The 14,326-nt window shown below is 38.7% G+C and overlaps 1 protein-coding gene across 2 annotated transcripts in view; it reads right to left on the bottom strand.

The window, feature by feature from the left end:
- Positions 1-6,340: 6,340 nt before the first annotated feature.
- Positions 6,341-14,326, bottom strand: part of ADSS1 (adenylosuccinate synthase 1) — a 28,545-nt gene continuing 20,559 nt past the window's right edge. For both annotated transcript variants that reach the window (XM_075712445.1, XM_075712446.1), the window contains 6 exons: positions 14,065-14,191; positions 12,709-12,863; positions 11,391-11,515; positions 9,310-9,407; positions 7,993-8,142; positions 6,341-6,393 (listed from right to left, as the gene is read on the bottom strand). In XM_075712445.1, the coding sequence (XP_075568560.1) occupies positions 6,341-6,393; positions 7,993-8,142; positions 9,310-9,407; positions 11,391-11,515; positions 12,709-12,863; positions 14,065-14,191 (708 nt within the window). The remainder of the gene's footprint in view (positions 6,394-7,992; positions 8,143-9,309; positions 9,408-11,390; positions 11,516-12,708; positions 12,864-14,064; positions 14,192-14,326) is intronic.

Below are 14,326 nucleotides of genomic sequence, written 5' to 3'. Positions count from 1 at the left end.
GCCATAGCTAGTCTTACCTGTAGTAAGGCAGATTCTTGAAACAAGAATGTCACATCATCTCCCCAATTCTCCTTTTCTTCTTCACCCATTTACTAAGGACACAAAACATGCCATTACAATGGATGCCTGTGAACATTTAGCATGCATCAGAGGTACTACTCAGCAGCATGAGTAATGGGAAATACGTTCCCTCCATCTCCTGGCCATTATCCCCCTGGTACAGCCCAGCAGGCCGTTTTCTTTACTCAAGATGCAAGTGCATCGTTGGCTTATATTCACCCTGGCTTCTGCTGCCAACCTCAGGTCCTTTTTAGCAGAGCTGCTCCTCAGCCAGGTGCTTCCCAGTCTGTACTGAGAGATGGCGAACGCTGCGCTCCTTCCTGAGCTTTCCGTTGCCCAGTCCTCAAGCTTATCAAGGCCTTTGCCATTTGTTGCCAGCCAGTCCTGAATTCAGAACTCATCAAAGGACAGGTTTCCATTCATGGCAGAGCACTGCACTATTTTAAGAATCTCAATGCAAACGTAACTCTAAATACAATAGGTTTGTAAATGGGAGTTTCCTCTTCAGAAGCAAAGAACACCATGAAATACCTTTTTATGATAGGGATTGGTAATACACTGTATTTACCAAGTTTGTCATTTTGTCGGGCTCACCGAAGGCTGACTCCAGCACCCCTTGCACGGGAGCATCTCCATTTACAGTCCAGCCGGGCTTCTGCAAACCTCAGCGGCAAACACCGTTTCCACACATTTGAAGAATTAGGCCCAGTTACCATTAACAGTTTTGTCTGATAAAGGGGAAGATGAAGATGTATGTTGCCACCTCTGCTGTAAGGGCATGTATAGCCAACTGTATTCTGTGGTCCTGAAGAAACATGTCTCCAGTGCTTCTGCCCGGGGTATTTTAAGGATTTCAGCAATAACCCAAACCGTCTGAAGTGCTCCGCCACTTATCAAGCACTGTAAAGGTATCTCCTGAAACCCAACACTGTTGTCTGAGGCACTATTTACAGGCCTGTAATGTAAACTCTGGTGTACGTACTCAACTTCTAAAAGGTAATGCCTGTCAAAGGAAGGGTACGTTATCTCAAGACTGTGAAAGCATTCAAATATGAGTGTTATTTTTTCCCTGACAAAGACATTTCCTTGCCAAAGACATTTTTGTAGACAGCGCTAAAATTTGTACTGTTTCCAGCCACTGAAAAATGCAGCCACTGGCCCAAATTTTCTACATTAAAGGAAGCTATAAAGTGTATTTGCTTACAAAAGATCTTCTTTCCTGTTTTGTTTTTGGTTGTGTTTGGTTTTTTCTTACAGTCTCATAGGGCTGATGGACAAGTATTTAATGCACAGGCTCTACTCTAGAAATGTACAGATATTAATAACAGATGAAGGTAATTTAGAGCAACTAATTTCTTGTAGGTATATAAGATTAAAAGGCAAAATCTTGAAATCCTTATTTAGACTTGACTTCTTTAATGCCTCACTCTATGACTGACATCTACATGGATAACTTTTTTACTTTAGATTTGAGCAGTACATAAGGGTTCAGCCGGCCCGTCCAAGAGTAAAAGGTGTTCCTGACCAAAGCTGCTTTGTGATGGACCTGTGATTCGGGAAGGAAAGAGCCCATTTTCTGACCTCCCTGAAGCAGGCTGTACACCACAGTTCGCACGCACCAGAATGCCACGCAGTTCTGTGATGATCGCGCAGGCTCCACGCCTCAGGCACCCTCTTTTTCATTGGCAACAGGAATCTAATAAAGACATGAAACCAGCACTAACAAACTCACTTAAATTAGTAGCCAACAAATCCACAGGCTGCTCCCTTGATACAGTGCCTACACCACAAACAGGGACTTCTAAAGACAAGACGGTTGGAGCTGGATTTTCTTTCTTGCCTGATGCCTAGTTAGAAGGGTGATGTCAGCTCATCCTTTTTACAAACATCCAGAACTTGAAACCAGCTCTTTGCTGGATATGAAACGTTACCGTAAAGGAAGCTGGGCCATTTCCACGAGGAATAAGGAGTGGGCTAGAGCTTCACTATTACTAGAAGAGAGTAGGGGCAGGAAAGTCAGCTATTAACTGCAGCTCTCTGGAGGCACGACTGTCACATTGGTCCCATTTTTACCCATCTGGGAAGGAGGAAACAAGACAGGCAGTCATGAGACTCAGCTGTCCAGCTGACAGACAACAGATAGACCAGTAAAAAACCAGAGTGTTTTCCCAGTGGGAATTTCAGCAAAGAGAGGCTCTCCCAGTTTTGGGTTTTTTTTGCCTTGGGCATTGCCAGCATCATGTGGAGTTAAATGAAACTGCTTCAGATGCTTCAGCTACCAAAGACCATTCTATGTGAATTTTTTATATATATAGACATAGAAACTGAGGTAAAGGAAATGAAGAAACATTAGCTAATTAGCAGAGCCGTTCTCATAGAGCTCTCAGACACTGCCCCGAACTGTGTACTAAACCTGCTGTCATTTACTGGACAGGTGACTCACCTGCTGTTCCAGACTTCTAAAATGGGTGAGAAAGAGCGGGATTTCTATAAAGGCTTCTGAAAGCCCTACCAGTACTTGTCTGAAGCCCTCCCACATTTTAGCGGTGGTAATTATGTTGTCTGAGCCAATATCTGCCTTTCCTTTCTAGCACAGTGCTGTTGATAAAGAGCTATATGGAGTTCACATCAGTTGCTCTGAGCCAGCTGATACGGCAAGATCATTTTTGCATCAATCAGGAAATGCTTTTTTTCTTCATAAAATCATTGTTCACTCAGGTGAGCTAACTAAAGATGACTAACCACGAATCCCCAGTGGTAAAGGTGGATCCCTGCTCAGTTTGTAAATGGGAAAGTGTGACAAAGTTTACAGAATATGTAAAAAAACACCAAACACTGAGAATCTGTAGATTGAAAGAAAATATCCATTCATTAAGTAATGCTGCTATTTTTTAAAATCCATGAAATATTGAACCAGGTTTTTATATGAAGTGTATTCTGTTTTTAAAAAAAAAAAAAAAGATAGAGACCAAGCACTGTTACTTTAAATTGGTTTTAATGTGTCTTTCAGGACAAAATAAACAGGTGTGGATCCAAAATTCATCTGAAAAAATCTGCATAAGGTGTAAGTATAGTTTACACATTACTATGGAAATGCTTCATTTTGTTTCCTTTTATAAAGTGCATTATGCCAAAACTGTAAGACCATATATAGCCAAATTAAAAATTACAAAAGCTTCAAAATCCTACACTGCATGTGCACCTGACTATGAAGGCCATATTGTAAGGGTAAGTGTGAGAAAATACGTCAGATACATTAATGTGCGTGAGTGAATCGGTAATTGCTACTTTTAAAAAACCATAATCTTCACCACGAATTATGCCATTTTGGTAGACGTTTACCCGTATTCTTCCATCCAGATATCTAACAGGATGATGCACCAAACAGTTTTAGTCATTATTATTGCATTTGGCTGGAGAGAAAGAAGAAATTAATTTAAATCACAGTGATTGTTATTAAAATTAAATTCCAAACAATATAAAATAATACACAAGGGAAACAGCCAAAATGAAAGCAAATTTACATATAAATGTTCTTATTAAGCATTGTGTCACTCAGTAGATTAAAGTGCTTTTTGATAAAAGCCTGAACTTATTCACATTTAAGTCAATGACAACACATGAAATTCAATAGGAGTAGAGCTTTCATTTAAAAAATCCATGCTATGAAATGAAATGAAATGCATGATATTATTTTTATGGTAACAGAGTAAGTCACAGGATAATTGCCTATTACATCATGCCCATTGACAACATCACTGGGTTTTTGATGAATCCTTGAATGCAAAGACAGGCAACGTGGATCTAACAGAGACTTAATGGAAAAATTACTTCATGGAAAATAGAAAGAGTAGGTGAACAAGAGAAAGTAATCCTGTGAAAATTAAACTAGAAACCCTCATTTTTTCAATATGCCAAATACTTCATTTAGAGTTGACCATTTAATCCAGTTACTCAGCACACCAAGTGGCTTGCTACTCATTGTGGACTTTGCCTCTATTTAAGCTTTGGTTGATTTATAGTGGCAACCTCGTAACGCAAAAGCAGTGATGAAGATGAGGCCAAGAAAAGGAACAGGTCTAGATCATCCAGTAGGCAAATGTCACAAGGTTAAGCCACGTGAGAACAAAACTTCATTACTGTATCTCCAAGCATCTTTATGCTTAAGTGACCTCATATAAATGAGGCACATTTCACAGTGCTTGTAATAATTAGCACTTACCAGCACCTTTCAGAAGTGCTTTGCAAACATTAAATAAGGTCAGAAATCTCATCACTCTTTCATTACACCCATAAATTCGATGGGGAAAGCTTCCTCATCAATGTCAGAGCAAGGACTGCAGGGCTTGACCCACCGACCTCCAAAAAACAGTTTAAAAGAGGTAAGGCAGTATTCCTAATTGCCATTTTACAGATTGCAAAACGGTACCAAGGAGATTAAACAACTTGTCAAAGATTGACAAAGGAGTTGTAGCTAAATTAAGGATTCACAGCTTTGGGCTCTTTTTCTCTCTTTTTAAAAAAAAAAAAAAGTATTCAATTGTGGCATAAAGCCACAGTCTGTGATGAACTGGGGTATGAAGAGACTGCACTGCAGCCGGAGGGTGTAAGAATTCTGCCCTACAAGCAGCAATACATCCATAAACAGTTCAGTTTAGTGCTTCCTATGTGCTTGTACTGGTACTTTTGTAATGGCTTCTTGACACAAATGGGTCTGAACATTAACCATTAATTTAATATTGAGTGAGAAAAGACAAAGGGGATGAGTATGACACAAAATACTCCAGATAGGTTTTTCTTTTTCCCCATCTCTGATGCAAAGAATGTCATCGCTTTGTATCCTTGGAGTTATCATCTCAGAAAAGGGGTATTTTCACACATAATGGCATTACTGGGGTTGTGATGCCATTTCCACAGCCCCTGGGAATGATACAAAAATATTGTTACAGCTGACATATATAGAAAAGGAACATTTACTCGGAAAATTTACTCGGAAAATTCCGCAGTTAGGGAATAACTCCGTTTCTAATGTATTCTTTTTCCTCTACAAGAGGTAGGCCTTTTTTTGAGAACTCTTGAAGTACAGCCATTATAGATTAGAAGATCCACAAAGAAATCCAAGTGTATTCTTGAAGATTCTGGGACCTCTCCACGGCTTCTACATGTCCCAACCCTGGCTGCCACATGCCACCCCCTTCTATAAATAGGCATTACATTTTGCTGAGGAAGGTCAAAGTGTGTGAGGGGTGTAAATACTGCGGCAGTCATCATTAAGTCATGCATTGATTTATTCTTGGAAACCTAGGAGCTGTGGAAGTGAGCGTGCCTTACAGAGCTGCAAGTCCCAACTTCCTCAACAGGTAACTACAATAAAACTTTGGAAATGACAATCACTGCATTAGCAGGAAGAAATGTCTCAGGTTCACTGAGAAAACACAGCGTGCTGTCTCGGCTCCACTCTCCCCATGTGTTTTGTACCCTGAGGACTCCCTTCCACCTTAACTCACTCCTTTCCCTACTGCACAAAGACTGCCCATCTGACAGTCTCCACAGGGATTGTCTGTTAGTACACAGGCTATTTGAAAGAATTATTAGACAAGTCAACTTTCTGCAGTTTGGCCCCTCTACAGATGTTATTTCAGTTACTAGAACAGGCTCTGTGATAGAAATACTTTAGCTGCTCTCTATTCATCTTAGTGGGCTATTAAAAAGTCATTATATAAAAATTATACATAATTGTGTTTGGTTTGTGCAGTCAAAAATACCTACCTAACTTCACTGTATTTTAGAAACTGAAAATCTGTATAATCCAACCAATTTAAGCACACAGTATCTGTCTTATTACTGCCGACCCAGATACATAAACATTTTAACATTTGAAGTTGAAGAACAAATCCAAGCTTCACAATTCTAAAGTTACCCAGTAACAGCTGGAAAAGGCCTAATACTGGTTTCAGCAAGAAGAAATAACTCTATATGGATGTAACATACTTTTCAATAGTAACATGGCTCAAATTTAAAAAAATATTGTTTCCTTATTTTGTTAAGAATACTGTTTTATTTTTATTTTTTTTAATGATGGCCACCAAGAGATTTTACACTGAATTTACTGAGAACTTAAAAGATAAATAAAATGTTATAACAAAGAATATATGTTTTGTTTCTATTCAATTCCTAGAAGAACATGTTGGTTTTAAATAGCATCTCCATTTAAAGAGGAAGCAGTAAGGAACAGATGAACGCTAAATTGTGCTTCTCATCACTGAAGTTCTTCATCTGTTCAGAATAGCTGGATCATGGACTCTCTTGATTTTCCAACTCCGACCCATTTAACTAGGGAGGAAAACACATCTATTAGAAAACAATTACTGAGAGTAAATATTATAATCAATGAATTTGAATAATTTTCACCTTTCATTACACTTACTACGAACTGGCCAACTTTATGCTGAAACAGAATGCTAGGAAGTTTTACTGTCAAAAAATCTCTTTACTCCTGCTGCATTAGCAGACTGTAAGTGCAATATACTGAAGTCTGAAAGCATGAAGCCATACCATAAACACAAAGCACTGCAGAGGGAAGGCCTAACAGAAGGTCAAGCATGTTTGTTGCAGGTTTAACTGTCACTGTCTTGAGTGATAGGATGTCTAGCTAAATCCCTGCAGAGAGGAAGCGAGAGCTCTGTCAGACTGTGAAGTTTTCTTGATGTGGACCAGGAAACAGTGATGTACATATGCTATAATATTGTTAAACGTAAGGCTGCAATTAAAAACATTTAATGGGTGTGAGCAGCCACCCCAAATACCATACTATAAGTGTTCCACTACAGCTTTCATTGCCCATGGATACGATAGAACTGACTGTAGGTAGGTCTCCTTTAGCCATCAAACCCACCAAGACACCTTGCCTTCACACTGAGAACCAGGGAAATAAAGTATGGGGAGCTTTAGTTACATATCCCATCACCCACACACACATCCATGACCACACACCGGAGCCATCAACCGAGTTTCAGGCTCTTCCATCAGATGCCTCCTAATCCATGAACAATACTGGAATTGCCACAGCTGCAACTAGCTCACACTCCCCAGGTGTGACCTTTGAGGTGCTTTATGGAAAACAAAAGCATATGTGCCAGCTTTCTAAGTTTGCTACTGTGGAAATTCCCTTTCAAACTCCACCATTGATGCCACACCTAGCTCTTGGCACCTTTAGAGCTCTAGCAATTAGATTTGAGGAAAAACTCGATGGCTTAACCTTTAGTGACTGCTCACGGGTTAGCTCAGTGGGTTAGAACACGGTGCTAATAATGCCAAGTTCACAGGTTCAATCCCTGCTTACTGCAGGGGGGTTGGACTCGATCTCTCAAGGTCCCTTCCAACCCAAAGCATTCTATGATTCTAAGTTAAGATTCTCATTTTTCCAAAGGGGCAGAATTGGGCTAAACAATCTTGTCTCCATTATGCAACACAACTCCTTATGTGGGTAAGTATGGAAGAGAAAAAAAAAAGAAAAAAAAAAAAAGAGAAGTCTTCAAATAGGGATGCAGTGCAGGAAGTAAATAAAGTGAAAGGAAGAGGTTAGTAAAGGCAGGACATTAAACTGTGCACTGAAGCATGGTGCAAAGATCCCTAAGTTTTCACTGACAGAAGGCAGCAGTTTGCCAAGAACAATGCACATTTATCTTCCCTCCAGTTAAATCCTTGTTAGCAGCAGCCTGGAGCTCTCTGCAACACTGCAGACCTGCCCGCAGAACAGCACCCTTTGCTGCTTCTTGGCAAGCTGTCATTTACCATCATCAGCCCAACCACAGGTACTTCCATTGCTTCCTGCTCAAATCAAGCCACTCCCTGACCGATGAATTGAGCGCTTTTACAGACCTGTCCTGTCGGCTGTGGCATCCTCATATGTACACCTACAGAAAGATTTACCTGGCACTCCAACATGGTTTTCCACACAGCGGATGTAGTTCTGGGCCTTGGGTGGGAGGTCCTCCCATTTTCGTGCACCAGTTGTGTCAGTCTTCCACCCAGGCATTGTTTCATACTCTACTTCCACCTTCTGTAGTATCTCCTGATTAGCTGTGAGAGAACAATTTTTATCACAGTTGATTTTAACTGCTCCACCTTAAAAGAACACACCCATGATTCTTGACCAACAAAAGTCTTTTAATAACATTTAAAATCTGATAAGTAAAAAAAACCAACCAGTATTTCTACTGGTTTAATTCATTTATTCTTAATTTAGATTAATTTCTGTTACTTAGGAAGATAACTCTGATTCAAGAGGATCCAGTAATCCAGTTTCCTCTTGTCAAAACCTTAGGATGCTCTCTATGTTGTCAGAAGACTACAAGTATTTTTAAGGAAACAAATTATTTCAAGTTTACAGTAGTTCCACTTTTTGGTTCGGATTTGCACATAATAAAACAGAAGTCCTCCCGTAGACAAGGCATGACTTTCTCAAAAATTTTTACCTTCATGGAACAGGGTTAGATCAGGCTTGCTAAAAACTTAGACATCTGCAAGCCTTTCCGCACTGGAATTCTCACTGTGCTACTGTCCATAGCAAGCAACTGCTATCAGTGGTGGGAAAGCTGGCTGCTGCCAGCCCTCCCTGTGCCTCCAGAATCCCCCATCTCAACAGAACAAACCCCTCATCTTGGCACAGACTGTTGCAGGTATCTTGAAAACATCGTTAATGTACAAAAATTATGTATTATTACATCTTAAAAATTTTAACATGAAGCACATTCATGAGGCAATGTATATTTTTATAAACCACAATTTTGTTGCTGTTAATTATTTCCATGACGGTAGCCCATAAGAAGCTTTATTCTGCTTGTATCCATCTTATTTTTGCACAGCTTAAGCACTGATTTTATTTTTACTTTACTTCATTAAAGGTTATTGCCAATGATACATAGTTACTGACTTGAATCTTGCTGACTTTCAGACCCCTTGCGTTGTCAATAAAAAAATCTAGTGGGAAAAGACATAGAGACCCTAACACAAGATTTTATTTGCTCCGAACTCATTGTCATCATACATATAGATGCAAGATGACTAGAAAATGCCAATATACTGATACAGTAGTCTTTACACTGATATCACAGTTCTGCAAATTTCTACAGAAGGTCTAGCAAAGAAGAAATCAAGCCTGATTTTAAAAAGCAAACAGTCTTTCCCAACGGGTATGACTTAACAGGTAGGAAAGAGAAAAATGAACATAGATATTTAACAACATACCTGGAAAATATGGTATTCTTTTTCCACCCAATTTGTAAGCAACACCAATTTTAATCTCATCAAGGACATCAAGAATATCCAGTTTTGTTAATGCCAAACTGTATAGAAAAACATTGGTTAGAGTTACACACATGATGAATCTCCTCTTTAATACTTTCCACCTGTCTTTTTTTCTGTTCTTTTCTTTCTAGTTTTGTATTCACAAATCCAGCTCAGGCAACCCAGAAAGCAGAAATACACAAATATATTAAACTATGAACACACTGTTAACTGTATTCACGCCTCTCAGACGAATACATGGCTGAGTTACTAAGACACATTTCCAAATGCTTGGTTGCTCATACAGGTGCACAGTGTTCAGTTCAGCGCATGAAAATGCAAGCTGACTATGCCAAGTGGCACGTACTGGACTTGGTTTGGGCGTGTATGACGGATGTCACTTTATGTCACTACTAGTGATTATTTCTGTGATTCCTACTGATTCACAACAACTATAAGACAGACTTATTTACCAAATTAGACTTTTAAAACAGACTTCACAAGCGTAATCTGGCTACTAAAAGCACATATACAGTTCACTAGAAAAGGTCCCAGCCTGACTTTCAGTGCTGGGCTGTGCTATCAGTGTTGTCAGTTTAACGAACCTTTTTCATCTTTTGAATGAACACACTGGAACACAAAAATGGAACCTCAAGAAGACTCATCAGAATAAAACTGCATTTTAAAACTAGTCAAATTCTCTAGAAACAATATGCCAGACCTTGCTTGGTAAAAATATGAGTAGCTAAGGATTTAGACAGGTATGTGCATAACAGTCCATGCTATGTGTGCCCCGTAAGCATACAATGAATGCAATGATTAAATTAAAAGACCTTTTGGGAAGGAAGCAGCACAGAGCCAGTTCTTCAACTTTTTTGAAGTTTTTATCTCCCCATGTTTTTTAACTGTCACAGTTACCAGAGATGGCATAGTTTTGTTGACAGAAGTGCAGTAATTGTATAGAACTGAAATGGAAGGAAACATAATGCCTTCCTAATACTATTTCCACATAAACTAGGGCTGTGTGAGTTAAAGCAAAATATAAATCCAAGTAAAAAAAAAAAAAAATTCTAAAAAACCCTTCTGATAAATTAATGAACAAAACATTGTTCCTTTGTAACACTAGTAGCATAAACAACATTAATTCTCAGTTTGTAAGATATTAAAATGCCTGGGATCATGTGTTTGCATATATGAACAAGTTTACTTGAATGCATGAGTCAGACTGCACTTTACATGAACAAAACTGTAACAAAACTTTTGCAACTTCTGCTGAAAATAGATTGGTAAATAGTTATAAAGTAACGGGTTGTGACAGTTACTAGCATTTTAGCATTAGACATAAGCTAGCTTGATGGCATTATGAACAGTTCCCTTAAACAGCCACTTTTCCTTTAAAATGCCAATTTAATATGTATTTTGAATTATAAAATAATTTATCAACCAAGTAAGTTACTTAGTCCCAAAGAAAATAAAACTCAGCCCATTAAATGCAGAACTTATAATACAATATTAGGCTACATCTTTGTAAATAAATGAACCTGTCAGGACCGGAATGAAAGCTGTGCCAGTTGTTGTATGCTTTGTGTCATTCCCCTTATTTCACTTCAAGAGGTAGTGGTTCCAAATGGTGCAGAACTGGTCCTACAGGTATAATCCACTAGAGTCAACCAAAGCTCAAAACCACCGTGTTTTAGATCACGACATAAGTCAGTATGAAAGCACTGATCAAGAACACTAGAGCAAACTGATAGAAAACTGATACATTGATCCAATCTGCACTGGCCATCTGATGTAAGCAAAGTGAAAAGACATATGAAAAAAAATCACTGCTATGATGTCAAATCACTTGATTCGAAAAAAAAAGTCAAAGGAATTAGATTATTATTAGCATTAAGACAATTCTCAGTAGCCCATTGTGAATTATTTTATTGCTTAAAATGTAACATTTTACTGGACTTATATTAACGTTACCTACATATTTATTCTGTGAAGCACAAAATTATCACTTCCAAATGTAGCGCAAAATCTGTGATGCTTACGCAGTGAATCCGTTGATCATATGAGCATATTTCAAAATGACAAGATCTAACCAGCCACAGCGTCTCTTTCTGCCTGTAGTTACTCCCCATTCATGGCCACGGGACTGTAAAAGATCTCCAATTTCCTAAAAGAATACAGAAAGAATGCTGATGGTATTTCACTGAAAAACAGCAGGGAAACAAATGTAAACAAATAAAGACAAATAGCAATGAAAATATAGTTGTTCAAAGCTTTTTTTGTAGGAAAAAAAGAAAAAAACAATTAAGTTTTATTAGGAGAGAACTAAGGCGGAGAATAAAGCCCCTCATACACAGGATTTTTGTATTTCAATCACTAGCATTTCCAAAATACTTATTTAGTATGACTATTTCATGCTCCAAGGAGACACTTTTCTTCCTTCTTCATCTGAGAGGAAGATTTCCTTGACAGTTCAGCCCTGGTTTTAATTTTGTTTGCATTTACTTTCTTCATCTGGGCTTTTGGCATCTATTGTTTTTGGGGGCAAGACTGTAAATGCTTGGGACAAGATCAATGCTTGTACAATGTCTAGGTCAGACTCCTTGGCCATGCCTACGGCTTCTAGGTTCTACCCCAGTATGAGACTGCCAACTACCCCCCTTTGGGCTGGCAGCGTTTATAATGTGTTAAAAATGAAGATGAAAGAAACTTGTATGCTCATGATTCATAAAACTAAAGGATATCACCAACTGAGCCATTAGAGAAAGGATTTTAGTGACTAAATCCATAAATTAGATTTGGATCACTGACCTAGAGATTGCTTGTGCATAGCTCATAATCAATACCCTGAGCTTTCTAGTTTCTTGATAAGGAAAATACAATAGACAGTTTAAAAGAATCAAAATCTCTCCCCTTCTTTTTATTGATCAATTTGTGCATGACTGGCTGACACACACACCACATTTATTCTATAAATCACACAGAACACAGGCTGTTAAGCACAGAAGTTGTATCTTGTAATTTAAACTTTCCTGTGATGCACTGACAGTTCCAGTTGACAACAAACTCTAACCACTGAAATGCAGCTCATGGTATTATGTAAAATGATGAAATTTGTTTTCACATCATTCATTACAACAGAAGCGTGATCACTGTAGTATAACATGACCACACTCCTGTTTCTCTCCTCTGAAGAAAAATACCTTAAGTTTATAATGTAATTCTCCTCTCTTCTTGAGTGCGATTGCTTGGCGTTGTTATTATTATGGTGCTTATTTGTCGTTGGTAAACCCTTTCCTAATTCCATTCACCTTATTTTTTGGCAACTGTATATATTGCATTTTGTAACATTAAACCTACATTAATCTGCTCAGTGGGGAAGGCTCCAATTCCCACCCGAGTAGTATACGCCTTCACCACACCATACACATCACCGACATGCTGGGGAGGAACACCAAGCCCGGTGCACACACCACCTACGGTGCAGTTCGATGAAGTCACGAAAGGATACGTGCCTGTCAGAGAAACACAACAGCACAACCCTGTTTCAGCAATGATAAGAAACAGACTGACTTTCCTTTATGAGTTCAAAGGAGATTTTCAACTGTATGTTTGGCTTTAAAGCTAAACTGAAATAGCAGCCAAAGAGCAGGGCAAATTCTTCTTACTACATGTCCCCATTTTGCTTTTAAGAGAACAAATTAAGCTGTTCTTCCCAAAATTGCTTCCTCCTGTAGTGAATAATGTGTATTTAGATTTCCAAAGCTCCACAGAAACCCCTCAAAATGAAGGATTTTTTCTGCTCAAATAGCTGACTTATCCTGGTAATTTGTATAAGTATATTATTAGTGAACAAGAAGTTCACGCAGACAAATAAGAAAATATACTACTTTCTTATACTTAAGGAGGTATCCAGTATGTGCAATCTGTTCCAATGCATAAGCTTTTCTGCATTCATCCTTTGCAACTTTCACTGTGAGGATTGCCCACAAGGGAGCAATTTAAAAGCATCTCAATACTACTTCCATTAGGCACTGGATCTATTATAGGATGCTGCTGCCGTGTAAAGCTTTTTTCACTGTCCTGTGTATCACAGAAAGTATTTCCGCAACATCCACGGAGAGCCTGGTATAAAGGTCACAGTCTGACATTCCCAATGCTCTACGCAAGTAGCTCTGAGTATCTGCAGCAAATTTTCTAAGTCTTAAGAGGTTATTCATGATCTCTACACTGTGACTCTGGATTGGAGCACCTCTCCGCTTCTTCATTTCATGTTCATGGAGACCCGAGTGGTTTAATTAGGCTTTTCGTAAGAGAGCAGAGCAGAGATCAACTGAAGAACCTAGACTTACAGGTTATCTGCACCAGTTTAATCCTCCCTCCATTGCAGAGGAATTATCTCAGCAGCAATGCAATGCCTACCTAGAATGTGTGGCAACGTGCACACACATTTAGAAGTAATAAAGACAAGAATATGTGGAGTGAAATTTAACTCCACTGGAATAAACTTCAGTAAAAAAATCAGTATTTAAACCCAAAGTACTTAATCCTGTTATGATACAATCTCTGGCTTACTGTGCTTTACTCTTGGGAGATCTGTTCCTATTAAAGGAAAGACTGTTTTGTTTCTTGATTTTCCTGCTGTTTGCAAAGCAGATATAAACACAAATCAAAATAAAACTAATCTCTCAGGAATTGAGTTAAAATTTAACTCACCGAAGTCAATATCAAGTAATGCTGCATTGGCTCCTTCAACAAGAATCTTCTTTGGGGAGCCATGAAGAGCTTCATACATAAAATACACGCCATCTCGAACCATGGGTCTTATTTTTTCAGCATATCCCTGCAAATTTGAGTAGAAATATCAGCTTCCCCCGACAATGGCTGGAAGCAGGGAACACTGTGTTCACTTTTGAAACACGAAACATACAGATAGCCCTAACACACCAGCTTCAGTAACTGTGTTTTACCTGATAAG

The sequence above is a fragment of the Pelecanus crispus genome, chromosome 6 (assembly GCF_030463565.1).
Source record: "Pelecanus crispus isolate bPelCri1 chromosome 6, bPelCri1.pri, whole genome shotgun sequence".
In the NCBI taxonomy this organism is placed as follows: domain Eukaryota; kingdom Metazoa; phylum Chordata; class Aves; order Pelecaniformes; family Pelecanidae; genus Pelecanus; species Pelecanus crispus.
The sequence above is the reverse complement of the archived record's forward strand: the minus strand, read 5'-3'. Positions and strand labels throughout refer to the sequence as shown.